The 14,269-nt window shown below is 44.7% G+C and overlaps 1 protein-coding gene across 1 annotated transcript in view; it reads left to right on the top strand.

Moving 5' to 3' along the window:
- LOC118233570 (POU domain, class 6, transcription factor 2-like) overlaps positions 1 to 14,269 on the top strand; it is a 51,527-nt gene that overhangs the window by 23,660 nt on the left and 13,598 nt on the right. Inside the window, exon 4 of the mRNA XM_035429329.1 lies at positions 4,890 to 5,569. Within this exon, the coding sequence (XP_035285220.1) occupies positions 4,890 to 5,569 (680 nt within the window). The remainder of the gene's footprint in view (positions 1 to 4,889; positions 5,570 to 14,269) is intronic.

The raw sequence follows: 14,269 nt of genomic DNA, 5'->3' as shown, positions 1-14,269 counted from the left end.
TTCCTTAGATCCTTACAAGTAATAGACTTCCGTGTCTTTGCCCAGTTATTTTTCTGCCTCCATTTTGTTTCCTCTTTGCCTTTCAACACATTGCAGAAAGGGCCCTATAGTTCAGTGTTTGATGGGTTTTTACACTACCTTCTGTACCTCCTTGCTGTTTTTTCAGCTGTAACTAATAATATAAGGTATATTTTGTAGTTTGGATATAGCTATAGCGTTTAAAAAGTTATCCCTGAATTTTTCTTCATTAAACACAGTTTAACACATTTATCAGTCTTTTTTATATTTGGGTACTTATGTTCTTATAAATACAACAAATGATTCAACAAAATATATGTTCTGAAAAATTAATATTCTTATAAGTTTTTCCACACAACTCAGTGTTCAAATTACTTTTAGCAGATTATTTGTACTTTTTTTCATTTTGGCATTAGTAACAGCTAAATATAAACAATGCCCACTTCTAATGCTCAGACACAGCTCAAGTGAACTTATCCATCAGAGGCAATGTGTGATACAGGCCATTTCACAACAATCGGATGGGCAGTGCATGATAATGTATATGCAGGTATTATTATGAAACTCGTTTAATTGCTTACTGGATATTTACCAGCTATGGTAAAAAGGAAAAAGGTGCATGGCATCACAGAAATTGAAGGGCTGGATGTGAAATTTTTAAATGGGTCCATCCAACTCTTTCATCGCTGTCAATGGCGGGCCCACATTAGGTGAGTTAGTGGTATCAGAACAGAACTCATTAGAAAGACTGCCCAGTGACCGGAACAATACAAACAAATATAATTTCAGTCACACTTTCACCGGGACGTCCATTATGGATTAGAGGGAATGGAAATTTTATCGACAAATGAAAAAAAACTCCCATTTTCCCCCTTTTTCATTTGTCGATAAATTATTGCAAAGTATACCTGTTTTGATACATTTCTATTTATTTTTTTAATGATTTTTCAGTTATGCACACCTAACAAAACCTATTTGTCAAGCGCAAGGGTTTACTCTTTTTGCATTTTTATTGTTATACCAATGCTTTTTATGCTTATGCCCCAACTGTTTCCTCATACATCAATATATGAGACGGAGGTAATGCTGTATGCTCATTCTATTAGTATCTCCAGCATAAAAATGAAATGCGCTACAGGTTCCCTGTGGGAAATCGTTTCCGGTTTCTCAACGCCAGGGGTGCACGGTCTGTCCAAACTTCATGCCGACATCTGCTCTTGATTATTTCACAAAAAGCTTTAATTATTTATTTCATCTGCTTTGATAAAATCACAACCTGCTGCTGATTACATAGACTGTGATCCTGCACTAGTTGATATAGCTTTAAAAAACATTTAAGCCAGAATAACTGATTCTCACTAAATTCAGAATTCACTCTGGCACTCCAGAAAATAAAAGCTCAAAGCACAAAACAACTACAGCGAAAATCAGACACCAATGAATATGAAAAGTTTAAACTACGAGTGTCTATGACAACTGCAAGCAAGCAATCACTGAAAACCATATCTCAACCGCCTACCATAAATCCACCAGACAGGTGAAGGGTTAGTTCTGTGTATTAATATAAAAAGTCAGACAAATGATTATTATTATTTATTTTTTTGGTCTTTAATTAATAAAACATTGCCTGCTTTTATCCTGATGTGTACGAGGATTTCTTTGGACTGTTGATGTGTAAAGATCCATATAATTTTAGCATTCCCTTTAAAAGGAGATTTAAAAAAAGAAAAGAAAAGAAAAACGGATTGTTTTTTAACAGAGTAAACTAATCTCAGAGGCATGTCGTTGAACCTGTAATCAGGAAAAATTTCTGTCGGACGAACCAGTTTTAGTTCCCAAAACAGTATGATTTAAGTATGATCGGATGCAGTCTGTCCAATCTCTTATTGTGACTGCATGCAATGTAGCAAGATAAACATGGTCATCATGTATCCTTTCAGAATGGAAACCCTGTATTCTGTGGGTAGCTAACAGACTGTATGATTTAGCTAGGACCGCCTCTTTTGAGGGACATGCACTGGTAGTTTTGAGGTGCAGACATTAGCATTATATTCTTCAAACAGCAAAAGTACCATGTGAAGCTATCCCGGACAGGACCGAGCGGATCAAGAGATATTGTTTTCTCTGCCCGGGAGGCTGTGTTTACCTGTAGAATCACACTAACAGTTGTGCGGACCAGTCAAGAAATTCTTCATCTTCACTCCCTTTTCACGTGAGCTGTACCATCATCGCTGATGATACCTTTGCAAAGCCAGGCAAGTCCCAGGTGGGAAATAAGAACCGTAATAGAGCTCAAATAACAGCACGCGCACGTACGCACAAACGCATGCACACGGTCGAAAATCACCGCCCGCTGTCCACTTTTCTGAAGATGAGCAAGCACAAAAGCACAAAAAAAAAACACGGTATACGCTCTGGAAAACAAAATCAAACTTGAAACGAAAAGTTAGAGAGGCTTGATGAATGTCGTGAGAGGGACAGGAGGCGGGGTTTGCGCTAATATGTCTTGGCGGATAACGGTTTCAGTTCCAATGAGGATGGAGAGCTTTGCTGTACTCTGGCCTCCCAGTGAGAAGAAACATAAAAATGATATTCCTCTGATGAATGGCCTTGCCTTCTGACCTCTCACAGTCGATCTCTGCAGCCGCTTTTTAAAGAATTATACTGGCGCTTCCCGTCCACTTTTGAATCCAGATTCTTATTTTCTTTGTAAATCAATGTCCAGCTCAGATCTACACATTTCACTGAAACCTGCAATTGAGTCTAGAGGGAGGGTTGCCACAGTGTGTGCGTTTGATGTACCATCCATTTCAGTTTCCTTCCTTTCTTTCTCCCTGTGTTAGGCCAACTATTTTTTTATGTCGTAGTTAGCAACTCAGTTGTATAAACAGTCATTTGACTGTGCTATTCAATTGCCTGCAGGCTCCCCTGGATAGCGACTGAAATTGTTAATTGAATCAATTAACAAATTTAACAAGTGTGAATTGTCACATTGAATGAAATGGATAGCCCTTGTTATAACACACGCGCACACGCACACACACGCACACAAGGGAGTGGTTTATAGTTTCTGCATAAGTCATTAAAACCAAAATCAACCAGACAGTAATAGGCTAACTGTGCATGGTGATGAAACATCAGCATTCCTCCACACACTTCATGGGAATGCATTCAAAAACGGGCAAATGACATCCGAAGTTAAGTTAATTAAATAAAACAATGGCCTGGTTCTTCAGCTGACATAGCGTAGCCTTATAAACTACCTGGAGAAGACCTTGCGGTGTTTAATACAACCCTACGGCTGGCGTAGCCTTATAAACTACCTGGAGAAGACCTTGCGGTGTTTAATACAACCCTACGGCTGCAACACGGGATGTAATGAGACTTCCTCTGAAGTCTCCTCTGTTTCATTAGGTGCTCGCTGAAGGTGGAGACGCCATTAGTTTAGATGGGGGGTTCCACATTCTCAGCATCACTGGAGCAGTCAGAGAACATCGCTCAAAGGAAAACACTCGGTCAAGCTGGCTGCCTCGTTAGCTGAGGTCAGGGGGTGGCGATCGGCGGTGTTAACAGTCTTAGCGAGTTGCTAGAATTTATGAAGCCCTGCCGTTGTGGAATGTAGTTACCTGCGGCGCTGCCACATAACAAGCTAATTCTGGGGTTCGCAGCCTGGTTTTCTGTTGTTGTTGTTGCTGTTGTTGTTGTTGTTGTTTCAGGTGTGGCTACCCAGTTTCCATTAGTGCAGCAATCGGCCAGAGAGAGATGAGATATTGTCAGTCATAATTGACGTTCCCGTGGGTCTGTTCTTTCTCTGGAGAGATTTTTTTGCCGGGGTTTTATTTTTTTTCCCTTTCTTCCACTCTCTACCTTCCGCTCTACGTGTGCTTTCGTTACCCTCTTTAAAAAAATGAACAGGTAAATAAATAAGCGACCTGTGAACGTCTGTTTCCTCGCATCGGCACTTCGAGTGAGAACTGTCCTCTCGGCTTTTGAGCGGAGATTATATTTAATTCATGGCTCGGTATCGACTGGGGGTGTCAATATTTCAGGAAGTCGGGGAACATGTAGAAGTCCATTTATTCTCATTCTGAGCGGAGAACTGATTTGTGTCTCATAACAAATTCTCAGACAAATCTTTCATTGGCAGGGTCACAGTATGTGATATGTCAACTGTTACCGAAAAAATATATCAAGAAGAGAAAATAAATTCCTCAACACTTCTTTCTTTTTTCTTTTTATCAGGATATTATAAAATTAAAGCTCAAGCAATGTCCTGCTATTTGTGTATCCATTGGCATTTGGATTTATAGCACTTGTCAATAAGTGTAAATTTAAACAAAGCATGATCCAGAGTTATTTGTAGAGGGGTAAAAAAGAAAATCAAGGGTATGCAGCCTACTCTATTGTGTCCACATCTCCTAAATGATCATTTCCAAATTTGTTTTTGCCAAAGAGTTTATTCTCACCCCAGATCTGTTGTATCCACTGCACAGGTGTATGGTTCAGTTCATTCCGTGGCAGCATTCTCTCAGGCCAGAGCACTGACCTTTTGATGTTGGAGCGGTTCATTTTCAAGGATGGTTCCTAAAACTCTGGAACACTGACATGATGTTTTATCTTTGACCCTTTGGAGTGTAATATCACTGAACTGAACATTCTAATGCTGATGTAACAATCACTACTGGTGATTCAAAGCAATGGATCATTGACTTAGAATTTTGAAGAATAAAAAAAACATTCCAAAAAACCTACTGTTCAAAGGGTTAAATGTAACCTTGAAGAATCATGCACCGGTTGTCATAACTATTTAATTTAACTGCTTATTAATTCACGTTGAGCATTTATTCAATACTTGTCTCTCTCCATGACAGCTACCTCATCCCTGAACTCACACCTCCAGCACATGCAGAAACTACAGCAGCTCCAGCACCAGCACCAACAGCAACATCAGCGGCAGCAGCACCAACAGCACCTACAGCAACAGCAACAGCAGCAGCAGCAGCGACTGCAATACCAGCATCATCTGCAGCAACAGAAACACCTGCAGCAACATCAGCACCAAGGACAGCAACAGCAACATCACGTACAACGCCATCAGCAACACCAAGGACTGCAACAGCACCTTCATCAGCAACAGCACCAAGGACAGCAACACCAACATCACCTACAGCATCAACACCAAAGACAGCAGCACCAACAACATCTACCACAGCAACAGCAACGCCAACAACATCTACCACAGCAACAGCAACATCAACGACATCTACCACAGCAACAGCAACACCAAGGACAGCAACAGCCACAGCACCTACCACAGCAACAGCAAGGACAGCCACACCAGTCCCTCGATCAGCATCATCCCATACAGCCGCAGCTCACCCCACCTGACCAGCAGCGGTCGCCTTCATCCTCTTCCTCCTCCTTATCTTCATCACAAGAGCTCAGAAAGCCTTCGCCATCCCATCCCGGTTACACCTCGCCTCACCACAGACAGACCTACTCTCCCACATGCGGCCTGACCACACCCCTTACGCCCCCCTCACCTCTCCAGGTAAGATGCTCTGGCTGTGTCTTCTCATGGTGTTTCACGCTAAAGGCTGTTTGGTTTAAAGAGCTGAATGTTCTGCAATGTTATTGGACGATCCTCAGGAGGAAGTTCGATAAAAATGCACTTTTTTTTTTTTTTTTTTTTTTTGCCCTCAGTCACCCTGACCTCTTCCATAACGTTTACACTCAATTGAAAATGTCAACTGATAATTAACAAAGTATATATCATGATATACATATGTAATAGTAATTAATTCAGTTTTCTTCACGGTCCAATAGAGTATTGCTTTTGGATGTTTCTGAGGTGCCTAAGAAAAGTTCTGCTGAAGGGGTCTGTTGAAAGTGACAGGTTGAGTTTCAGCTGCTTCATCTTTCCGAGAGGACTGTTTGAGGCCTAGTCCTTTTACGTCCTTCACCATCTGTCCAGTAGAAAAAATATTCTTAAACACTCTGATCTGGAGCCCTTTTGGGAAGGATTGTTTCAACGCCAAAATCTGTCCATCTGCTGTGTAATCTTAATGGAAAAAAGAAAAGAAAAAACTTGGCTGTTGCTGGTTTTGTCTTATTTTCTCCCATCTGGAATGGCTCCACATGCAAACAGAGAATGAGCGCAAGCATACAGCTGTGCCGATTATGATGTGTTCAAGTGATGAGGCCTGTGGAGTGTAATTAACCTGTCCTTGATTTGTGAAAGACTTTCCGCCTGATATGTGTTTGCATTCAATGGATGTTATTATACTGGCTGGCCCCGCTGGAGGTTTGGGTGGGTTACGAACCTCAGAAGGGGGGTTAGCCTGAAGGTTGTTTGTTCCCTCTAAAATATTTTTCCATAAAATGTCTGTGCGTTAATACTTAGAGGCATGGGCCATTCCTGCAGCAAATAGATAGAGAATCAATCACAGATGAAAGGGGAATCGGTGATAAGAAATTTTAATGAATATACTGTATATTTTTTAAGTATCACCGACCCCCCTCATCCATCGAGGCCCCGTGTGTTGGTTATACGATGGGAGGGGGACAGTGAACATGTACTGTGAACTGCATGATGTCTGAGAACGTTGATGTCCTGCCCGTTTCTCCTTATCCGGACATCTGAGTATGTCTGTGTTCAGGCTTCTGTTGGATAAGATGCATTTCCAAGGCCTAAGAAAGCCTGCTGAAGGAGAGAGCCGAGTTAGCAGCACTGCTGCTGTTGAGCCACAACATGGTCGAATCACAGCATGCTTAAGTTCAGAAAGCTGAGTCTGTCAGTGGTACTGTATCTCACTACTGCTTGTATGGGCACATTATAATGGAACTGCAGCTGTTTTACTCTTGGTGTGAAAGATTTTGCATTGAATGGATGGATGTACGCGATTAGCTAAAAACATAAATGTCGATTTTGGCTGCAGTTTTTTCCCCTAAGTTTCTGCTAACCAAATGGAAGCTTTTGTGTGTCGATCCTTCGTGAACGTAACTGCTCGACGTCCTTTACGGCCAGCAGTGGGGTGCAGGTTAGCTATTCGGGTCACAGTGTCTGTGCCAGCTCTCCTAGAACATTTTATCTTAATTAAGTAAACAGTCGGTCCGAGTGCTGTATTTGTCTAAATGTACCCTTTTGCCAAACTGTCTATCCTTCGCGCTAATTTTTCCATCCGTTTGTTGACCTCTTTGTCTCTCCGTCAGTCTGTCCCTCCATATCTCAGTCTGTTTAATGGCTGTGACTCTAATGATGATCTTTCATAGCCCCCCCTCCCCCTTTTCCCACCCCCCCTTCCCCCCAGTATCATATCTGAAGGAAACTGTCTAAGAGCCCCCCCCGCCCCCCCCCCTCCCCCCCTCCCCCCCGCCCCCCCCGCCCCCTTTCGGCCACATTCGTCAGTGTCAGGGTCTAATTGGGTAGCGCAGAGCCCATCTCGATGGCCAGGATCAGATGATCTATTTGTTTCCCCTACTCCCCCCCCCTCCCTCTCTCTCTCTCTCTTACCCCACCCTGTCAAAGACCAGCATGTCTCCACACAACAACAAAACAGCATCTGGCTTAATGGTCCCCAGACCCGGCTCTCTCTCTCTTCCTCTGATCTGGTCACGCACTGCATCGTGGGATAGCCGGGGGGGGCCAGCGCACGCGTAACCTCCCCAGCCCCGGGTAGGCAGGGCACCCCTCTAATCCGCACGCCCCTCACCCCTCAGACCAGGCCGAGAGTCCGTCCGAAAATTGGGGTCACGTGCAATGTCGTGCGCCTGGAACTATTTTTTCGCTCTTCATGGTTTTCCCAGACGAAAAAAAAAACACTTCTGATTGGATTCGCGGCTGATGTTTGCTCTCATTTTTGCCGAGGCTGATTGAAGTGACTGACCTAGTGTGGTTGCCCATTAGATACACTGCAGTAAAAAATTACAGAATGCCCATTTACAAAAAGACAGAAAATCAAGAAATCAAAACATATTAACTATATTTGTAAATTGTGAAATTCTGTCGTCAAATGTTTACTAAAATATGAATTAATCGTTGCCACTTTTATGACAGATTTGCAGATTATTTCCCTTACAGTATATATTAAATATTATTTTTTTGCAATATGATATTATTGAAAAAACAGTGTCTGTTTTTATGCTCTGTTTTCATGTTTATTATGTATTTCACATTTATTTCACATTTGTCTGAGGCTACATTAAGAAATCTATGGTCTCCCTGTGGCCACAGTCAGTAATTGCCCATGCAGGGTTTTATAGGGTATCCATCAGGCTATGCTTTGATACATTGGTAAGAGGAGCAAAAACTGAAATTCGTGATCTCAGGGGAGAAATAAATAGCTTTTCTTGGACACCCAGGGCATAGTTTTAGTGAAAAATTTAACAATTCAGCATTAAAATGATCAACCTAATATTAAATTAAACAGGCTTCATTTCAGGGGCAAAATTTGGAATTCACCAGCTGAAAAAACCAGTTGGCCTGGTACAATTCCACTGTAAAGCATCTTTGTGACAGTGTTTTTTGCAAAATGTGCTATAGAAATAGAAAAAGTCCTATAGAAAGTTGAATTGAATTGAATTTAATGTTTATTGTGACCGTATGAAATAATTACAGATTGTTTTACATATTATCAAGTACGACATAGCTCAGGAGGTAAGACCGATTGTCTGGCAGTCGGAGGGTTGCTGGTTCAAACCTCGCCCTGTGCGTGTCGAAGTGTCCTTGAGCAAGACACCTAATCCTTAACTGCTCTGGCGAATGAGAGGCATCAATTGTAAAGCGCTTTGGATAAAAGCGCTATATAAATGCAGTCCATTTACCAAGTACAGTGAGTGTACTGTAACTCCTTTTCATGAAAATGGATTTAAAATTGCTATAGCAGGGCAGCCAACCCTGTTCCTGGAGATCTATTCTCTTGGTTTTAACTTCAATTCTAATAAAGCACACCTCACATAACAGTTAGAGATCTCATTGAGCTGGTAATTAATAGAATCAGGTGTGCCAAATTAGGGTTGAAATGAAAACCTACAGGACCATAGATCTCCAGGATCAGGGTTGGGCAGTCCTGGGCTGTATATACAGTCACATACATTTGCAACCAGCTATTATATAAGTGACTTCAGCTTGCTAATATTATTCCATTCTCTCCTAATTTGGCTTTTGAGTTTTAAACGGCTTTTGGCTTTCCTTCAGAAAATGTCTAGTTAAGACCTGCCGTGTGACAGCCTGCTTGCAAATTGGAGGACTGATTGACTAACCCTGCCCCCCCCCCCCCGACCCCCCATGCTCCCACTTCTCCTAACAGAGAGGTGCAAGATGCCAGCTGTTGATGGAATGAGGAGGTTAAGAGAGTGATGTAAAAGTGTCCGTGGAGGTCGTGCATTTTTTCCAACTTAATAGCGTTAATAAGCCGACTGCCGAGCGGGGGGGGGGGGGGGGGGGGGGGCTGGGGGGGCTGGTGGATTTTCGCGGATGAGGTGATTGATCGCGGCCCCGAGTTTCCTCGGGCCGACGGGGCGACGGGGATTTGACTTGCGAGAGCGCCGGGGAGCGCGTTGCGCGGGGAAATTTATCTTAATTAGATCTGAAAGGCCTGCCACAGCAGAACGGCCGCACCGATTAAAATGAAAAGCGGCAGAAATTACCGGTCAAATTAATCACCGTGTCAGGGTGTAGACCGTAGGTGCGGAGTAATTTGCCACTCCAGTGAGTTACGACGCCCGAGGCGGAGGGGGAGAGAGAGCGAGGGGAGCGCCTGCTGACTGGAAACAGAAGGAGGGCATGCCGTGCTCGCCTTAACCCTCATGAAGAGCAGAGTGTTTTTTGGAATGCTTTGGAAGTCAGTGTTCTAGAACTCCATTGCTTTCAATTGCCGGCAGTTGTTGTTACATCAGCATTAGAACGTTGAGTTAAGAGCATTCTAATCACGTTTGTGACATCACAACTTAAAGGCCTGGTTCCATTGAGGGTTCATGTCTCGCCCGACCTCCAGCCGTGCTAGCTGCCGGAGCAAGCGGGGCGAGGCGGGGTAGGGGGACCGTTGTACCGCCACCAGGCATGCCTGCTCATGCTGCAGAGATCAAGCTGAGCGAGAGGTGCCTTTACTGCAAACATCAGGAGTTCTGCCTCTCCTTTTTTTCCCTCATTCATATTTACTTATTTATTTTTTGCATCCTTCTGCTGTTCTTTACCTCCTTAGCAACGTTCATTTTATTCAGCTTTCTGAGAATCTTATAGAATTCTGCAGCATCTGGTCAGCTTCAGTTTGCGGTTCTTATCCTCGTACATCTTCTGTCCTCTCTCCAGCCATTTTGTCCAGGCTGCAGTTTCTTTAATATTTGTTCTGGCATTCTTTCCTTTTTTCCCTGCCTTGTCCTCTCTCTCTTCTTCCGCTAATGCACTAATGTTGTATGTTCGCTGGGAGCCCCTGACCTTGACACAGTGTCTGCTTCAGTGGCCCCTGTGGGAGGGACTGGGGCCTGTCAGACGCATGCGGAAGACTTGAGGATGATGCTCTCCGCCATCCCCGCCATCTTGGCTCTGGGGTTCTGCCCAGGGCTCCCCTCTCTTACAGCACCTCAGGACTGCAGGCTCTTACTCGTTTAGCCTGAATCAACAGGCGCAGACTGGCCAGTGTGGTTAGAAGGTGCTTCGCGTGCCAATCTAAAGGGCTTTAGAGTCTCTCTGCTTGGAGGACCGATGTGTTGCCATGGCATCCGCAGGGCGTTCGCCGTCATGATTGTCCAAGTAACGATTATTTCCGAAATTAACTGTAGCTTCTCATTCTCTCTCCATCTCCATCACTCCATATCTCTCTATCTATCTATCTACCTTTCACCTCAGCTGCTCGTCGTTCAACTCTTCTTCTTTGCCCCCAGCACTTTGAAAGCACTTCTGTTGAGCAGTTTCCTTCTCAGCCTCCTTGCCAAAATGCAAAGCTTCACCGCGGTTCCTCTCGCGTCAGGTTAGAGCCCGCTAAGGGTCCTGGAGTACAGCAGCCTCCACCGGACTTGGAAGAGTCGTGTGATCTTTCTGTTTATAACGGAGGGCCTGCAGAGATGAGGCCCCTTTGCGGAGTTAGTGCCGGGGTGGCGGTGTGTCGCGAGCTCTCTCATGTCACGCTCGATTACTTCCTCGCTGACGGCGGGGACGAGCGGGGAGGCGACGAGGGTCACGGGCGGACGAGGCGCGGTCCCGTCTCTGCGTCGCTGTGGAAACGCGCCGCGCGGTTTCAAACGCGCCGCTGTCGCCGCGTTTCTTTCTCTCCTTCGCTTTATCCGTTCCCAGCTTAGGGAACAGTTCAGAGAATAAGTGACTGTTCAGAAGAAAGAAAAAAAGCTGTTGTTATGCTCACATTTTTACAAGTCCTTTTTCCAGTGCGATGCGTTTATTTTCAGATAAACCCATTTCCATCTATTTTAGACTTTCAGAGCTGGCAGTGCAGCCTTATTCTGCTCTTACGTCATTGGGCCCTGTTCTCAGGACACAGTAGCCCTCGCACAGAGCAAAAACATTACTGCCTGCTAGCATACTTAGATCACAGGTGTATAACCTGGCTCCTCCAGGTCACCTATGCACCTATCTGGTTTATTTATGGCTAGCATGCATTCCATAGACCTTTTATTAAATTTTTTGTTATTTAACCTTTATTTACCCAGGGTAGGTTCACTGAGCACAGATGCTCTTTTGCAGGAACGCCCTGCTTCACACTCATACACATTCACACCTGGGAGCTGCCCAGTACAACCACAGTCCTCTATTGTTGGCCACTGAGCAGCAGACCTGTTTTAAAAAGCCTGTGTTCTTGTATCGCCTGACTGTATATACAGAGCATTAAGCATGCCCTCCTTTCAGCTGGTGACATCACACTTCTCCCAGACTACCGTCCCTATTTGAGCTGAAGGGCTATATTGACACAAGTGATGTGTGATGGACAGAAATCACTTAGCTGATGAAAGAACATACAGTGGACTCATTCTGTGATCTTTGTTATTTGTTTTGCTATAATGTATCTGAATGATGTTGTTTCTGGAATATAACTGTAATATTACTGGGTACCATATTCAGCAAATTGTGTGTGTATTTGTGTGTGTGTGTGTGTGTGTGTGTGTGTTGCACATGTATACAAGTTGTATATTAAGAGTTGTTGAGCGCTAAAGCACTGGTTTTCAGTAATATAACACTCCACCTTAGAGACCTGATTGAGGTCTCGTGTTCCTGCTGCATGCTCTTCACAGCTGCAGTCAGGCACCTCCCAGCGCTTAAGTGGATTAATGTGGACAAACCGAGGAGTTTGAGTGGCAGTCCCGCTGGGCCAATGGCAGTCCCGCGGGGCTAAAAGCTGGTGCCGCGATTCGGCCTTCCCGCACTCGGCCCCGCCCAGATTCACAGCGGGCAAAGGGAACATTACCTCAGCGGTCCAGGGGCGGGTTCGAAAATGTAACAAAACGCACACGATCCATTTAAATAATGGACCCCCCCCACACCCCCATTTATCCAACCTTCTATCTCCCCCATGGCTGGCCGGGATCTGTCTTCTCCTGCTCCCTTTACCACGAGTATGACAAAATCGCTGTGGAAGAAAATTACCTGTTTACAAGTAAACACCTGCCCCCCCCCCCCCCCCACACCCTCCCCACCCCCATGCAGTGTGTTTAAGACCCGCTGTCGGCTACCGTCCACATTTCCGTCTCCATTATCGAAAAAAAGAAAGAAAGCCAAGGCTCAGGAGCAATCGCCAGGGCATCACGAGGAACATCACAAAGAACAAAATACCCCTCTCCACTACCCACTGCCTTCCCCCCTCCCCACCCACTGCCTTCCCCCTCTCCCCTACCCACTGCCTTCCCCCCTCTACCCTACCCACTGCCTTCCCCCCTCTCCCCTACCCACTGCCCCCACCCTCCTCCTCTCCACCTGCGGTTCACTACCATCATATTGATTCTGCTCCCCAGTCACACCCCTCTCATATTTGGAGAAGAAAATAAACAGCCCCCGAAAATTATATGGCAGCATGAGCATCTGTTTTTTTTTTTTATTGCTAAGCAGCTTGCAAGGTGACTGCCTTAAATCCCGCGAAAGGAGGGGATTTTCACAAATGGTTGTCTGAAATCTACAATCTGAGATGGTAAACACTGAGGATTGGTTAAACACACATGATTCAAAACATAACCCTGAGAGTGAATTAATATGTTAATGTGCTATAACACCTGGTAAAGACCCTTCACCCTTTGAGAGAAACAGCGACTGTGAGGTCGGGTCAAAATGGTTTCCTACTGTCAGTACACAGAAAGCGTGGTCCATACCCCAAATATTAAACTTGATGAGGCATGCATGAGCTTTTGTGAAGAATTTTTCTGTATAATTATTTAAATGGTCATACAAAATTTTGTCCCATAAAAGTCACTGTGATTATTGGACACAAATAAAATATGTCCAGTGTGACCATGAAGGACACACTATATTGGACAATTGAACAGTATTTATGGTTTAAATTAATTGCCAATAATTTGCTCATTCCTGAGCCAGAGCGAATAATGATCTTGATGTAAAATGAGAGAAGGTGGATAACATGACGCTTCATTACTACATTGAAGTGCCAGTGGAGGTCATCTAAAGAAATCTTTGTCACAGTTTTGCCCTGTGGAAGACAGCTTAACTGAAACAACTATGAAAAATGTATTTGCGGTCCGCAGGCATGCCCCCTTCTCAAACAATGGGCCTACAGTGAAATAGTAGTTACAGGACTAATGTGCAAAGAGAACCTTGAACCGATCTAGTTTTTTATATGTATTCACTCTTGCCACCTCTGGCCACTTTAAAGAGGCCTTCCACTGCCCTAAAACCAGAGGGTTTACCCCTGCCGGCACCCCAGGTAAACACTTGAACAGCCAGTCCAGGGACATACCTCTGTTCTGGCTGATCCCCCCCTAAAAAGCACTGGCTAGACTCAGCTTATCGCTCTCCTAAACGATCAAAACAGCCCCTTTGCTGAGAGCAATCCGTCCCTGCCGGAAGTCTCCGGAAAAACGCCGCGACTTTATCTTTTAATGCAATCGCGTGAGCGAGGGAACGAGCGAACGAGCGAGCGGGCGATCGGGAGAAAAACACGCCGAACCTCCCAGGTAGTCGAGCGGCAGCCTCGGGGAAAGACTCTTGCCCCCCCCCCCCCCGACCCCCCCACCAGGACGATAGCCGCGGGAGATTAGCTTCTCTCAAATCCACTGGCCCGCTTACAGGGGTATCACG

This window comes from Anguilla anguilla, chromosome 8, assembly GCF_013347855.1.
Source record: "Anguilla anguilla isolate fAngAng1 chromosome 8, fAngAng1.pri, whole genome shotgun sequence".
NCBI lineage: Eukaryota > Metazoa > Chordata > Actinopteri > Anguilliformes > Anguillidae > Anguilla > Anguilla anguilla.
Note: the sequence above shows the minus strand (reverse complement) of the source record. Positions and strands in the feature narration are given on the sequence as shown.